At 37.4% G+C, this 15,264-nt stretch overlaps 1 protein-coding gene across 1 annotated transcript; it reads right to left on the bottom strand.

The window, feature by feature from the left end:
* Positions 1 to 361: 361 nt before the first annotated feature.
* On the bottom strand, positions 362 to 13,763 carry mycbpap (mycbp associated protein). The gene is made up of 17 exons (XM_085356224.1): positions 13,741 to 13,763; positions 13,485 to 13,624; positions 13,254 to 13,360; positions 12,982 to 13,159; positions 12,715 to 12,830; positions 12,420 to 12,570; positions 11,998 to 12,116; positions 9,619 to 9,713; positions 7,951 to 8,050; positions 7,271 to 7,463; positions 6,961 to 7,148; positions 6,688 to 6,837; positions 3,769 to 3,867; positions 3,472 to 3,611; positions 3,171 to 3,333; positions 807 to 989; positions 362 to 451 (listed from the first exon to the last, which is right to left on the bottom strand). The coding sequence occupies exons 1-17, from the start codon at positions 13,761 to 13,763 to the stop codon at positions 362 to 364; spliced, it is 2,235 nt and encodes a 744-aa protein (XP_085212350.1).
* Positions 13,764 to 15,264: the final 1,501 nt, after the last annotated feature.

Here is a 15,264-nt window from a genome sequence, read left to right as displayed (position 1 = left end):
CAGTCTCTCTCACTTCAGGCAGCCCCGTCCAAACACTCATACAGCACCGGCAAGGCCAGGGACGCATAGCACACACAGCGGTCACGTGGGTGAGCGTAAAAAAAGAGGCGGGGACGGGGGCGCCTCGTTTGCATACTCAGTGGTAGGTTACCTTACTATCATCCACTGATGGGAGTTACAAAGAGTGAATGAGGCAGGTAAATACATACAATACATACATAAAAATGCTCCAAATCCACTGTGTCAGAGGAATAAAGTTTATTAATTCCACAACAAAATATAGCATACATCCTGTAACAGGTTTTATTATATATGCTTGCAAATATTCTCCAAAATGCTGTGACTCCCCTCTCACTTCTTATTAATAATGCGTGTCTTTCACATCTTCCATATTAAGCTCATCCATCAGGTCACACAGGTTGTCCACTAGATCCTCCATCAGAGCATAAACCTGTCAGATAGGTAGAGACACATATTTGGTATGAGGAAGACCATACAGATTAAAGCAATGGCATAATTCTAACTACATTTCCTGGGTATGACTCAAGAGTGCTTAAAAATGCAGACTCACACAATTTTTAATCACACAACAGTTTAGTCTTTTCAGCAGACTCTACCTATCGAAATCCCCACTATTCAGAAACACAGGCAGTTTGTAATGCCGTCTAAAACTCCCAAAGTGTTCCAGCCTGGCCTCAGATATATGATGATGTCATCATGGTAATTTTCTCAAACTATGGAAACTCTTGTCAAGTACTGAATTTAAACATCAGTGTGGAGTATTTGAAGTCAATTAAATTACGTGCCTTGCTGTGCAGAAGCCTCGTGTAAACAGGCATCATCTTCACTACATTTGTTTGTTTAGGAGGCGGTTGAAGGATGCTCCCTGACTCATTTTCTTGGTTTTCCAAAGTTCCCTTTATCTTTGTTGTTTTTCCCTGATGCCCTTTTCCTGTTTCCTTTTCTCTTTCCCCCTTCTTTTGTGTGTCCTGTGGAAGATAGAGTTAAAATTAATGAGTGAAAGATATCAGTATTGCTTACAGAGAAATAATATTGTTAGCAAATAATTTAAGAATTTAAAAATTGTTTCTGTAATGTTTCTGGACATAAACTTACGAGGAATTTTCCTATCTAAGCATCATAATATCTCTAGGCAGCTATCAAAATAATTCTTTACACGCAAGGCACAAGGCTTAAAACCAGCACTGCATGGGCATGTTCTTCAAGGAAGCACTGTATTAAAAGCAAATACAATTCTATCGTGAAAATCTCTGGATGGGTTTGGGGACATCAAACTATTGTCAGTGAATACTCTTCATCCTGTTTCTACATCCACAAACATACATGTGGCACACAATTAAAAAATACAATCCACTATATATTGGGATGTTCGTGCAGGCTCCACTTATGCTGAACTGAAAATGCATATTTTATTCAGGAGTCTTTGTCATGGAAAGTGCTGCAAGGCAAAACCAGACAGTAGAAGATTCTGGATGCTAGGACAACATGAAACAAGAAGCAACAATGGGAAAACACTTGACAAACACAGTGACTTATCTATTTTGTTTCTGAATGCTGCAGTAAAAACAGCCACGCCCTACTTTTATGAATTGTACATATATATTAAAAAGTGACATAATAAAAGACAGTACATTTTCATATATATATTTAAGTCAAATTGCTGAATTGCAGAATCTGACATGTTGTCTTTGAAGTACTTTTAACAGAGGATTTAAACGGCTCGAGAGTCACTGTGTTCTGTTTTGCAGACCTGTGGAAATGAGGCCATGCAATGAGTTGAAACGGCTTGTCCAGTTCAGAACGACCACCTATTTCATGTCATGTTGTACACTGGATGCCCTGTGCTTTTTGAGTTAATGTATAGCTGCCACAGATGGCTTGGACTCACACCCTGGGCACACAGTTGGTGAGCAGGTGCACATTTTCACACAGTGTTCTGTTACCATGGTACCCTGCGAGTAATAGGCTGCACCTTACCTATGACTCAACCGTCATACAGAGCAGAAAATCACTCAGCAAAATATGTAGTCACACAGACAAAGCCGTGCTTCTAATCTAATACTTGAAAATCTTTGAAGCAGGAAAATGGAGGGGTGAACCATTAGAGGAGAGCTGTGACAGGTTCAAGTCCAGAACTGACACAGCAGTTCATCATCCTTGAACAACACAGTCAATTCAAGTTTCTCAATCACTCAAGCTCATAATTTGTGAATAAGACTGATTATAATGAGGTAGGATGCATTGTGGATAGATGCAAAAATAACAACAACAACAACAAAAACTATCAAATGCATTAGAATTAGTACTGAATAAAAGTTTTGCTGAATATCTTAACCGATCTGCCAAAGCACGAATGGCCAGTACCATGTTTTGCTTATCCATTATAATAATCTCTCTAGGGAGCAAAACACTAAATAGAGCCATTTCACATTCTGTATTACTAGTTTTTTAGTGGTAAGACAGAATGTGGATGGAGACCAAATGAATGTACCATAAAGATGCTTCCAGCAGGCAACTATAGAAATGGTTAAAATGTTTTCCTTACTTAAAATTAAGCACTGTAAACCAAACACACATACTATGACACATATAAAAAAGTATTTTAGGAAATTACCCTATAGAACAGAAAACTGCAGGTGTCTGTATTACTGACAACAAGCAGTCAGTAGTAACAACAAAACAGGCATCTGTTGAATGACTGATGAATGAATGAAGAGCTGACAGCTCGCCTGAAGTGGTGAAGGTGACTCATGTTTGTATCAGCTCAAGTAATGTGTCATATCTTACAAAATGACACTTTATTCATGATCCCAAACAAAAACCTTTGAATGAAGGTCATTCAGCCACACACACACACACACACACACACACACACACACACACACACACACACACACACACACACACACACACACACACGCACTCCTGCACGATACCTCTAACTTTTGCATTCTCCTGCTGAAATACAATTTTTTCTCACCTCTACTTTTTTGTTAGTTGTTGGTATCTTGTCTTTTTAAAATTTGGATCTCGCTCCATTAGTTTCCTCAATAGCAGCTTCACTGACCTTTATATCACTCTTGATATAAAAGTTTGTGAAATCTATGCTTAATGGCACACTAGTATGCAAAACCAAAAGAAATATATACATGTCTGTGGTCCTGCCAAAGTGCTTGTATTTCCCCAGCATCAGTGATTATAAGTTTATCCTCTTTATCAGTCCATGCTTCTTTCTCTGGAAGGCCCAGCAGGTTCTGCAGCCACATGGCCTCAGCAGTCATTCTGTCCAGCAGTTTTCTCCACAGCTGCCGCCTGCAGGTGGCACCACACACCAATATAAGCTGAAGGGTTGTTGCACAGAGGCAGAGTACAGAACATTGGTATGTGTACAACAGAGAAACACATTAAGAAACTAGTCCTACATTACTACTCAGAAGTTAAGGAATTCACCCTAAGGTGCCAGCTGTTAGGGGATGTTTCAGTCCAGAAGGTTCAGAAAGCTGCAAATACAGAGAGTTGAGTTGGGCCAGGCCCTCTTCTCTTGTGAGGGAGTCCTGGGATGACTCTTCATCAGGTAGAGACAACACAGCCTTAAATATGTGGTAAGAAAAACAAACACACTAATATGATGTCCTTTATCATCAACACCATATGAAATCTCACCTATATATATTATAAAAAAGACTAAATTTTCTGCTTTTCATTGTAGTGTCAGGTTTCATGTCACTACTAGATAAATGTGTATACCTGTCGGAGAGTATCAACAGAGTAGTCCCAGGTGCTTCCTTGATCCAATTTTTGCCACAGTGCCTTCAGGCCCTCCACTGGCTCATCCCGGTACTGCAACTAAAACCATAGAACGTGTTCACCAGTCTGAAGCAGTTTATGTGTGAAGACATTTAAAAATAAAAAGTCCACTGACTGTTTTGGTATTGACATGATATTAGTTAAAAGTATTATAGAATATATAGTGCAACCTTTTGCATACATTTGTAATCTGTCCTTTCGAACTGGTGTGTTTCCCTCACAAATGAAAATAGCAAAAGTTATTCCAATCCATAAAAACGGAGAGAGATGTCAGTTTACCAATTATAGGCCAATATCACTACTCCCACAGTTCTCAAAAATTTTAGAAAAGTTATTTGTTAATAGACTTGATAAATATATTGAGAAGCATAATCTCCTAAGTGATAACCGATATGGCTTTAGAGTGAAAAGGTCCACTTCGATGGCAGTGATGGAACTTGTTGAAGGGATATCTAATGCTATAGATAATAAGGAATATACTGTTGGTGTTTTTATAGACTTAAAAAAGGCGTTTGATACAATTGATCATTCTATATTAATGAATAAACTAGAGAGATATGGCATAAGAGGGTTAGCATACAAGTGGATGAAAGGTTACCTGGATGAAAGATATCAATATGTCGAATTCAATAATGTAAAATCTAAGCAGTTGAAGGTAACTTGTGGTGTTCCTCAGGGCTCTCTGCTGGGCCCTAAATTATTTATATTATATATAAATGACATATGTAGCATTTCCAAACTGTTAAAATGTGTATTGTTTGCTGACGATACCACTCTGTACTGCTCAGGTAAAAACCTAGAACAGCTTCTGACTACAGCGGAAAAGGAGTTAAATATATTAGAAAACTGGTTTGATGTAAATAAGTTATCATTAAATATAAAGAAAACAAAATTGATTATTTTTGGCACTAGACAAATTAAAAATGTATCTAAAATAAGGGTTAATGGAATTGAAATTGAAAGAGTGTACGAAAATAAATTTCTTGGAGTGATAATTGATGATAAGCTGAGTTGGAAGTCTCATATAAACCATGTGAAAACAAAAATGTCAAAAACCATTGCTATTCTCTATAAAACAAAGCATGTCCTGAACAAAAAATCCTCATACACACTTTATTGTACTCTGTTCCATATGACTTACTGTCTGGAGATATGGGGTAATGCATATAAAACGAACACTCTTCCTATTTTCAAGTTACAAAAAAGAGCTATAAGAATTATAAACCAATCAAACTATATAGAACCAACTAACATTTTGTTTATTAATCTGAATACCCTGAAATTTTATGATTTAGTTGAATATAAAATGGCACAGATAATGTATAAAGCACAAAATAACTTGCTTTGCCCCAGTACTCAGAAGCTGTTCAAAGTCAGAGAGAGTCAATATGACTTAAGGGGAACAGATTTCTTTAAAAAAAACAAGATAAGGACAAATATAAAGCAGAGATGTGTTTCTTTTAGAGGAGTTAACCTGTGGAATAGTTATGACAGTGATTTAAAAAGGTGTAGTTCATTTTCCTTGTTTAAAAATATGTTTAAAAATAGAGTATTAGAAAAATATATAAATCAAGAATGAAAAGAGCAAAAAAAAAAAAAAAAACCCCAAAAAACTCTTGATTCTTTTGCTTTGATGTAGTTACTTATCTAAGGTGGAAAGTTTTTTTTTGTTTTTTTGTTTGTTTGTTTGTTTTGTTTTTGCTTTGTTTTATTATTTGCTTCGAGCCCTGTGTACAGGAGCTGCATGCAAAAAGATCTTTTGTTAAAAGGGTTGGCGTAATAAGCAAATGCTTCAGCCAATACCTTTTGATTAGCCTTGTCTCATGCTTTCTTGCTTTGTGGTAGATCTTTGTTCTGTCTTCACTGAGATATTTGAATGCTAATCAATAAAATCAAATCAAATCAAATGTGAGGTGTATGCGCCTGTGCACACAAAAGAAATTACTGCCACAAAACCTGAAGGTTATCACCATCAACAGTCACCCTTAAAAATGATGGATGTCATCATTTTTATTTATTCTTATGGCAAAGGAAAGAGATCAATATAAAACATGGCCATGTGAAAGGCCCTAAGAAGAACAATCACCATCTGGTAATAACTGACATGACTTAATGAGAAAAGTCTTCTAATATTTCAAATTAGAATAATCTTTAAAAGTAAACATTTTTATCCAAATGACTGCTTACAACTTACTGTCTGTTATTAAACATAATGTCCCATGTCCATTGATAATTATTTTAGGAGGCCATCATGCTCTATATTTGCTGGAAAGTAGTCTAATCAGCCTCCTAATTAGCCCAGTTAAAGCTTGGTTTCTATTGTAGTGCTCGGGGAAGACAAACCATATTGCATAGTACAGAGGCAACAGTGGCTGGTTCTATATATTAGTGGTTATGATATATTATTAGTTAATGACCTTCCATAAATAATGTAATTACTTGGTGCTGAATGAATAGGGACAAAGACAGAATATAGGATGAGGAGGGGAAGTCATAACAAGCTAATCATACTGTTGCACACACAGTGAATTTTCAAATAGAAGAACACATTAGCGGGTCAGCTCACACTGAATCAGGTGGCGTGACTAAGATTGAGACTGAAATCAATATGAACAAAAACACTCTAAAAGAAAAATGTGTCATGCATTAGTGCTACACCCTGCTGCACAATGAGCAATGTGTTTCACACTACTTATCAAAAAAAGGAAAGAGTTAAAAATGTCAAAGTCATCTACTCTCTATGGCCTATGCTGAGGTCCTAATATTGATTTGAACTAAAAATATATATATACCGGTAATTAAAAAAAGTTTAACTGAGATACACTAAAAATATAGCTTCTTTCTGTGCATATGTTCCACCTTTGGGTTTCTGCTCAGAAATAGTTGCTCTGTGGTGATGTAGAGCTCTGCGGGTGAGCTTGGTCTTTCTGGACTGTGGACCTGGTAGAGCACCTCATAGACAATCGATCGGCAGATCTTTTCCCGAACTACCTTTTCCAATTTTGTCTGCTTGTCCACAAACAAAAACAGAAAAAAGAGGAAAGATTATTTGTGTTAAAAGAAATACCAGTGCTATCTCTTTATTTGTGTTTTTATCTCACTCTCGTGGACTCAGCTGAATAGTAAAACTACCTCTATGAAAAGCCTCTCATCTGCAGTTCTGTCTTGGTACAGAGATATTCCCCTTAAGACAACTTGCATGGAGGCTCCTTGCAGCAGCACAGGATGGGTGCTGAGCTGCCAAATTTCTGTTTTGATGACTGGCTTCTCTGACTTAAATAGAAACTCCACTCGCTGGGTCTCACCTGGAAGAATGACACCTACAGGGAACAGAAAGCAACAGGGAAAACAGAAAGCTCGGTTGAGTGATGGGTCAATAGACAAGCGGTGTATGACGTACAAATGTTGGCGGCAGGTGTTCGGATCATGTTTGTGTGGTTACCAGAGGAGGCATTAAAGTAGAAGTGCACTTTCTGTGTTTGCAAACGGAGATTAGGAAAATTGTATGGCTTGGGAAGCTGCTGCCAGCTGTAGAAGATGACGGTGCTGCCCTCATTATGTAGGTCCAGGTGGGATGTGACTATTTCTCCAGTCAGGGCTTCAAAGAATATTGTAGCACTAATTCCTACTTCTCCCTGATAAGTGAGCATTGGAGAAAGAAAAGCAATTAAGTGTTAATTGTCAAAGGTACCAAACAGAATATGTCATTACATTGCGTGTTTTTATATACCTGTGCATGTGTTATTTGTGTGCTGAAGATACAATCAGACCAAAGTCGCCTGCAGCCCATGCATTATCATACAAACTGCATTATTAATTAAACATGGTTTTTAAAAGTCAAAACTCATGTAACAACCTATATAAAAAAGTGGTTATTAAGGGACAATTGTCAACAAAACTGCTGTTTTTCTCATTAAAGTCTAACTGTATAGGGAGGACTACAAGACCCTTAACGCAAGTACTCTACATAAACTGTTTCCATCCTATCAGTATTTGGAAAAGCAAGAAAAGTGGCCTATTCTGGTGAATTTATCAATACAATATACAGACTTTTCAGAAAAAACTGAATAAGCACCTGTTCCTCTCTCTTGCTCTCTCTAAGGTAAGGAATTCATTCTGTACCTGCTTTGAGAGAGAGTTTCCAGTCCAGGTAGCAACCTGACCACAGAATCTCAAGGTAGGCACATCTAAGTGAACATCTTCATGCTGTGCCAGTGGATCACTGTAGGAGACAATCACAAAGCAGAATAACTAAGACTACATTTAATGTAAGTCAGTTATTGCTAAAAAATATTTTGTTTGACGACAACTTAATTCCAGACCAGCATGTATGTGCATATACACTTGATATTCAGTCCCACCATTAGCCATTAAAAGGTGAAGATATTTCCTCCTTACATTGTTTGGCTATACTGTAAAATCTCTGTTTGAATTATTTTTAGACAGAGCAAAAAAGAATTACACTTTGACAAAATGGGAACTGTAGCAGATGTTATAAACACTGTAATTTTGTAAAAGACGCTGGCAGAGATTAAAAAAAGAAAAGAAAAGAAAAGAATGGTTGGATCAGAAGCGAGATGCAAAAAAGGCTCTTCTGTTCACATAATGAAAGGAGGCATGGGGGAGCTATTTAATCCAGCAATAATTACATAATTATAATCAATCATAAAGGCCTCATAAAATTTAGTACACTAAATTATTTAGAGGGCAGTTTTTTTAAATTATACAATTTACTTCTTAATATTTGTGAACTCGTAAATATAAAATAGAGAATATAAAATAGAGATGATACAAAATACAACCTTTGTGAAATACTGTTTTATGTTCAGTTCTGTCTTGCCTTAATAGTCACCTCACTTCACATTATGAAGACTGACTAAAAACTGTGTGGATACATAGTCTGATGTATGAATTAGCTATGCATACTCTCACAACAGATTCTCATTTCATAAACACTTTACTTCATTTTTGTGCATATCTGTGCACGATATGTCACCTGGTCCTAGGTTCTAGTGAGTGGAGAGCTGTGGATCAACAGCCAAGGATCTAAAGAACATGACCTTTTCTTTTTTGTCCAGCTAGCAAACAGGAAATTGCATCACAACCAAAAACTGAAAACAATATACAACATAATTACATATTTCTGACAACTGTTCTGTGTAAATGTAGTGTGGCTGACACCAACTGAGTTGGGTTTCTTAATAACTTCAAATAATGTGATGCACCTTCACCAACACAGCCCTGACCTTCAGTGGGCAGCTTATGAAAGGATATACTCTCAGTGCTTGAGTCGTTCCCCGTGTAAACTATAGGGGTCATTCCCTAAGAAGCCACATTCATACTCTTCTTCTCAATCATGAAATGCTTTGCAGCAAAACAAATCTGACAACATACAGTATTGAAAAGCCAATTACACAATGTGTGTTTGTAATACATGTTATGTAACTTCAATACACTCTGGACAAATGAGTCATGTTACAATACTGTATTATTGCTTTTCTGCAACACTGTGACAATAACAATACCCAGGCTGATATCAACTATCCAAGAACCAACCATGGTTGTAATGAAGGTTCTAATAATGAAGTGGTTCCATTATTTACATCAAGGGTTAACACTTCATTTAACAGTGACTCAATTACATTTTAGACACAATGAACTCTTAGCACTCTGCAAATAGGGATAGCATTTTGCCTAATTTTGATATTAACAGTAGAAAAATCTGGCCTTTTTCTAAGTATGGAAAACATTTAATTAATCATCAAGCAGCAAAAAGCAGTTATTTCTTACAGGTTCTGCTTGCTCTCCATCTCTTCTTCTTTGTTCTCTATTGAAGGACTGTAGGATGGTTTGCCAGAGCCAATCACTACCAGTTCACTGATGTCCTGTAATAGACAGATAGACAACAGAGTGGTTTGGAAGGTAGGGGTTAATTATGTACGATAACTAACGTTCTGGTTCTTGTTACTGACACCCTAAGTTCGTTTCACTCCAACAGATATGGCCAATTATGTCATGTCAGGCAGAGAGGTGACAGTCAGGTGGTGACAAACCCTTCAGCTTTAGAATATCAGGTTTTGTGGAGCACAATGTATGTTGTCATTGACCATACTAGAGGATATATAATTATTTTGCTATTGGTCTTTCTGACCCACACAGAAAGGGCAGAGGACAAACAAAAATTTCATCCTGGTTAATTTTTTTCCATAGGCTTGGCATTTCTTTCACTCTCTTACCCACATCTCGATTTTTTTCATGCTATCAGAACAAGCCGTTTCTGTTTGCCACAAGGTACTCCAGACCCTAAATCACCTGAGCATCACATTAGCCACCAGCCTGACAGAACACAGTGCAACCATTTTCTCTAATTGTATCGTTGCACAATTGGTGTGCGTGCGAAAGATGGGGGAGGACAATAAAACATAGGGGGAATGTACCAGCTGAGACCATCAATAAATAAATAAATAATTAAAAAGATGTCATTTGAATAAACCTTCCAATATTGAGCACCTGCTACTTTAAGCTAATAAGATTAAATGGGAACTGGCTGTGAAGAGAAGCACATTTTTATTTAGGTGTTTACCCCAGAACCTCCAGCCTGCACTGATGAAGTAATTATAATGCAGAGAGAGAGGTAAGGCATGTTCAGTCCCTTTTCTTGGGTTCTGTTAGTTCACAGGTCTCAATAGTTCTACCCTATGACAGGACACGCTTCAGATTTCATAATCGTACCATTTCTGTGTTTGCATATATGTGAACAACTGTTAGGGTTTATGGAAGGGCCACCCAGCTTAATTAATCTTATTACACGAGTGCACTGAATATATACTTCAATAAAATGTTTCACTGTATATTTGCAATATGAGAACAGTTTTTGCGTGTAGGTGTGCTTATGCCCTCGAAGCTGCAGGCTTATGTGGATTTGAGTGGATGTATGAGTACATGTGCTTGTGAGCCTCGTCCACATACTGCAGTTTGTTCCTTGTTCAGAAAACCAAGGACAGTGTGCCCAATGCTGGATGATCACAAGCTGTTTGTGAAGATAGAGACTGATTATGATGAGCTAGCAGCACCTGCTTGAGACAGAGTGTCCTGAGGGAGTGAGCAGCTTTTCTGAGGATAGAGTTGTTCAATAATGAAGCTTTCTTACAAAAAAAACCAAAAAACTAAATGCAATGATAAACTGTACTATGCATATCAAATTAGTTTCCTACACAGCGCATAGTGATATTACTGTCCAAGTCCAACTTTTCAGCTTTTTCTTGCACAGTGTTTACTGTGACTTGGATTGTGGTTTAGATTTGAGATATAATCAGAGGTTTTCAGGAGTGGGTTCTACAACATCAGTATTGGTGCACAATATTATACTGGAAAATATGTTGGAGGCAAATAAGGGTGCTGCACAAGATCCTATATACTACATATACTATACACTATACTACTATCATGAGGAACTGTTTGATTTGATAAAGAAAGCTATAAGATGATGACAGAGTGATTTGTCATAAAACATTTTAATGTGGAAATGTGGTATATCTAATTAAGACTACTGGAATTTTGAGGAAATATTTATAGAGAAAAGAGTTCAACAACCAGTTGGGTTGTGTTTGTAGAGTAACTAGTCCTAAATCCACCTAAAGTGAATGAGATAGTTGCTGCCTTCAGGAGAACTAGGAAAGTGACTTCTCTCCACACTATATAAATGGTGAGGGGGTAGAAAGTTTCAGTGACATCAAATACCTGGGTCACAACATCACTAAGGATTTGGCAGGGACCATTAACACCTCCCTTCTAGCAAAGAAAGCTAAGCATAGGCTTTTCTTATCAAGAAAGCTTAAAGCTTAAAAAACTGAACTCCCATCTCATATATTAGTGAATTTCTACAGGTACACAACAGAGAGCACTCTGCACTACCGTGTCGCAGTGTGGTACAGCAGCTGCACTGCAGAGACAGCACTGCTGCACTGTTAGCAACATTATCAAAGACTCAGTGCACCCTGGACACAGATCGTCCTCCTCCCATCAGGTAAAAGATACAGGATCATCAGAACATACACTAAATGAGAGAGAAATAGCTTTTTCCCCATAGTTGGGGAAGTCCTCTTCCACCCCATCCTATGGAGTGTTTTGTCTTATTGGTTAAAAGATTTAATCGATATTTTTCATTACTGGCTTGTTTATGTCCATGTCCTGTAAAACCTCCTTAATTAGCTGGCGCTGATGCTGCAAGTACGTGCTCTGGCTCCAAGTTCGTGAAGCTGGCCGTAGAGTCTCAGCACAAATGATTCCTGGAACAAAAAAATGAATTTCAGTTTTACAGACTGAATTTGCTCATGTGTAGGAGTTTCCTGCTCTCCCAACTGAACGATCATTCTGCATTTATATGCTTGTTTTGTTTGTTTGTATGCAACCACTTAACATACATTTTATGACGTGAGGGCTTTCTTTCTCTTATCCCAATCGTAATTATTACAAGAAAACTGTCCTTTCATAAATCTTTTTTTGACTTGGGAAAATGCAATGAGAAAAACTGCATCAAAACAGGGGCTAAGGGGTAAAAATTGGAATATAGCATAGGTGTCTGTGATCACCTGATTCCTGGCATATCCTCCGTGGTTGTCCCATCTGTGTGATAGTTTTTTGTCTGCCCCACTCGGTCTGAGTCAGAGTGGCTGTAATACCGCTCATTTCGTTTCCATAACGCTGTGGGAGACTCCAAAACTCACTGCCCACACGATAACCCTAGAGAAGTTAAAGAACAGCTTTAGAGATTTTAGTCACTGGAGAACTACCAAAAAAAACCAACAAAAAAAAACCAAACAAACCCAACAGTCTGATGGATGACTAAGGACAGAGTAGACCGGCAAAAGCAAATATGTGTCATACATATCCTGAGTGGATGAGTGGCATGACTCGGTTTAGAAATTCCCTCTGCTCCTGAGTTTCTCTATAATGGTTGGCTTGATTCATCAGAAGTTTTTCGACTGGCCTATGGAGCAAATCTTGACACCATTGAAAGAGAGACAAGACATTAACGCAGACTTAGGAAATTTGCATTTGCTTCTAATGAGAGATTTGTGGGTAAAGGCTCTAATAATGATGCACAGTTTATCTCTTTTTGGTGCAGGCTGTTGTAGTCTCTAATCAGCTCACCAGATAAGAAGTCCTGCTGTTGTCTTCGATGTCTCACATGTTTGTTCCAATTCTGTAAGGCATTACCCTGGATGTTTCTTTGGCTTGAAAGAGTTTCTGTTTCTACAGCATCCGAGGGACTCCTTTCTTTGGCCTCACATAGAGGATCTCCTAGGGAATTTGGTATTCGCTTCACCAGCTGGTTGGCAATGGGAAAGGTTAGTAACACAGTGAAGTCAAAGAATTACAGTTGTATTTGTTCATCTACAGAAACTGGAACATTTAAAAAATACCTCTGCCTCCCCTTTAGCCTCTAGATAACTTCTGTAATCTTCTAAGCTACCCAGGATGGTGTGTGGAAGAATCATCCCGTGCTCATCAAACCGAACCCCCATTGATCCTGAGTGGAAAGGACAGGGACAAAAAAAAGAAAAGTTGCATATCACAAACAGGATATATTTAACTTAATCTAATATCCAACATAATAATCCATTTGTCCATGAGAGCAAAAGAAAACAACTGACCTCTGAAGTCGAGAAGCTGGCAGTCAGAATCCAAATTCTCTTGCTTCCTAGCTCTCATTTCATCATCTGCTGATGTTTTACTTACACGTGCCATAAGCTCTTGTTTCTGATGGCTCTTTGGTATCTTCAGCATACAAAGCAGTAGTCATAATATACCAAGTTAAACATTTAAGTGGCATCAAGGAGAATTTAGATTAAAACAAAAGTTTTGCTAATGAACTGTTAATACTGTCTATATTGATGAAGTAAATTTACTTTATTGAGCTTCTGTGGATACATGGTAAGAGTCCCGTTGCAGCTTCTTGGTCCCTGAGAAGAGGAAATTAGAAACGAGGTGTTATGACACTGTGTTTTCTGGCTAATTTAACAGGCAAATTAAAATGTGCCATGTTTTGTTGTGATTCCACAACTGAAGGCTTTAAAATGTAAAAACAGATTGTACTTCACCGTACATAAAGTCCAATGCTCACATGTACACATGCTGATACAAAGAGTGCCTTGGAACACTGACATGGTTATGCAATACTGCTAATTTGTCCTTATCCAACAGTTCCTTGTTATAGTTTCCATGGCCACAACAATAATTAGTTTCTGGCTTTTCTAAGCGTTTTCTTCCTTTTTTTCAATTCTTCTGATCACAGGTTCAATACAGTTTTCAAACTGGTTTTGATGAGAACCAAAAGATGGCCTTGTCCTTTGAGGAAAGAATCTGCTGCAGTGCTTTTACACATGTTTGGAAACCAAAAGTTACTGATGCTGACACATATTCTGACTGAGATTTTGTGTTTTTATCTCTCTAATTTAAAGCTTTACATGTCTTTATATTGCTCCTTTGTATTAGTCTAGATCCGATTAAAATCAAGTACACAAATATAAGACATAATAAAGAAATACTATGGTTTATGTTTATCCTGGCTGAAATCTCACTGGTAAATCACAACTTTACCAACAAAAGGGGAAAAAACAGGTCGAAAAAAGTTAACAGACCGAAGTTGAGAATTATTTATGTGTATTTAATTGTAATCCTAGTTTAGTTTGGATCTGCTCTCTATGTGTCGAAGCTAGGTTTTTTTGATTTTACAGAACTGCACAGGAATGCAGGGGAGACGTGTGCGAGAACAACAGTAAACTATTTCATTGACTTTGTTTATCTGTATTATTTTTACAAAAGTAAAACGTCTACGTATTTCCTCCGCCACAGTACAGAAAGGTACATGTAGCTACATACATATGATAAACTATCCACAATCACCAGTGAAACCACTGACAGGTGGAGAAGTCAAACAGCGACACAAATTTAGCTTGACATAATAGAAAAGAGGAAGAAGCAGACAGAGGTGAATGACTGATACAGAGGGGTTGTAGGTCACCCGAATAACTTCAAGTTCTTAACTCTTTCTTCGGTAACTTACCGCAGCTCATTTCCCCTTTTATACAGTAGCGCTAGAGAGGCAATGTAGCATTAACAAAGCTAAAGCTCCAGTTTGCTGTACAGTAACCATGGCAACAGACGCCCTAACTTACGTTGCGCAACGAGTCGCTACACAGACACGAGAAAGCAAACTATTAGAGTTATATTTAATATTAGTGGAGGGAATAAAAGTTTTTTTCCCTTTATCTTACTATATTATTTACTGATCTATTCAGATTAAAAAAAAAAATGTTTAACCTACGTATTGATTTTAATTTCCTCTACACCCTTTATTGTATTCCCATTCCTTATTTTTATTTAACTATATTTTGTGTTTTAATTAATTAAAATATTAATTGATTTAATTGA

Source organism: Diplotaxodon limnothrissa, linkage group LG6 (genome assembly GCF_057381915.1).
Source record: "Diplotaxodon limnothrissa isolate DT_005_m linkage group LG6, D_limnothrissa_male_GT1.1, whole genome shotgun sequence".
In the NCBI taxonomy this organism is placed as follows: Eukaryota; Metazoa; Chordata; class Actinopteri; order Cichliformes; family Cichlidae; genus Diplotaxodon; species Diplotaxodon limnothrissa.
The sequence above is the reverse complement of the archived record's forward strand: the minus strand, read 5'-3'. Positions and strand labels throughout refer to the sequence as shown.

Excerpts from the sequence above, each read along its gene's own strand:
- mycbpap (XM_085356224.1), bottom strand. The coding sequence starts at position 13,763 with ATGTATCCACAGAAGCTCAATAA. Across the intron at positions 13,625-13,740 it reads TATCCACAGAAGCTCAATAA|GCTTTGTATGCTGAAGATAC; the intron begins AGTAAATTTACT and ends ATTATGACTACT. Across the intron at positions 3,868-6,687 it reads TTCTGAGCAGAAACCCAAAG|TTGCAGTACCGGGATGAGCC; the intron begins GTGGAACATATG and ends CTATGGTTTTAG.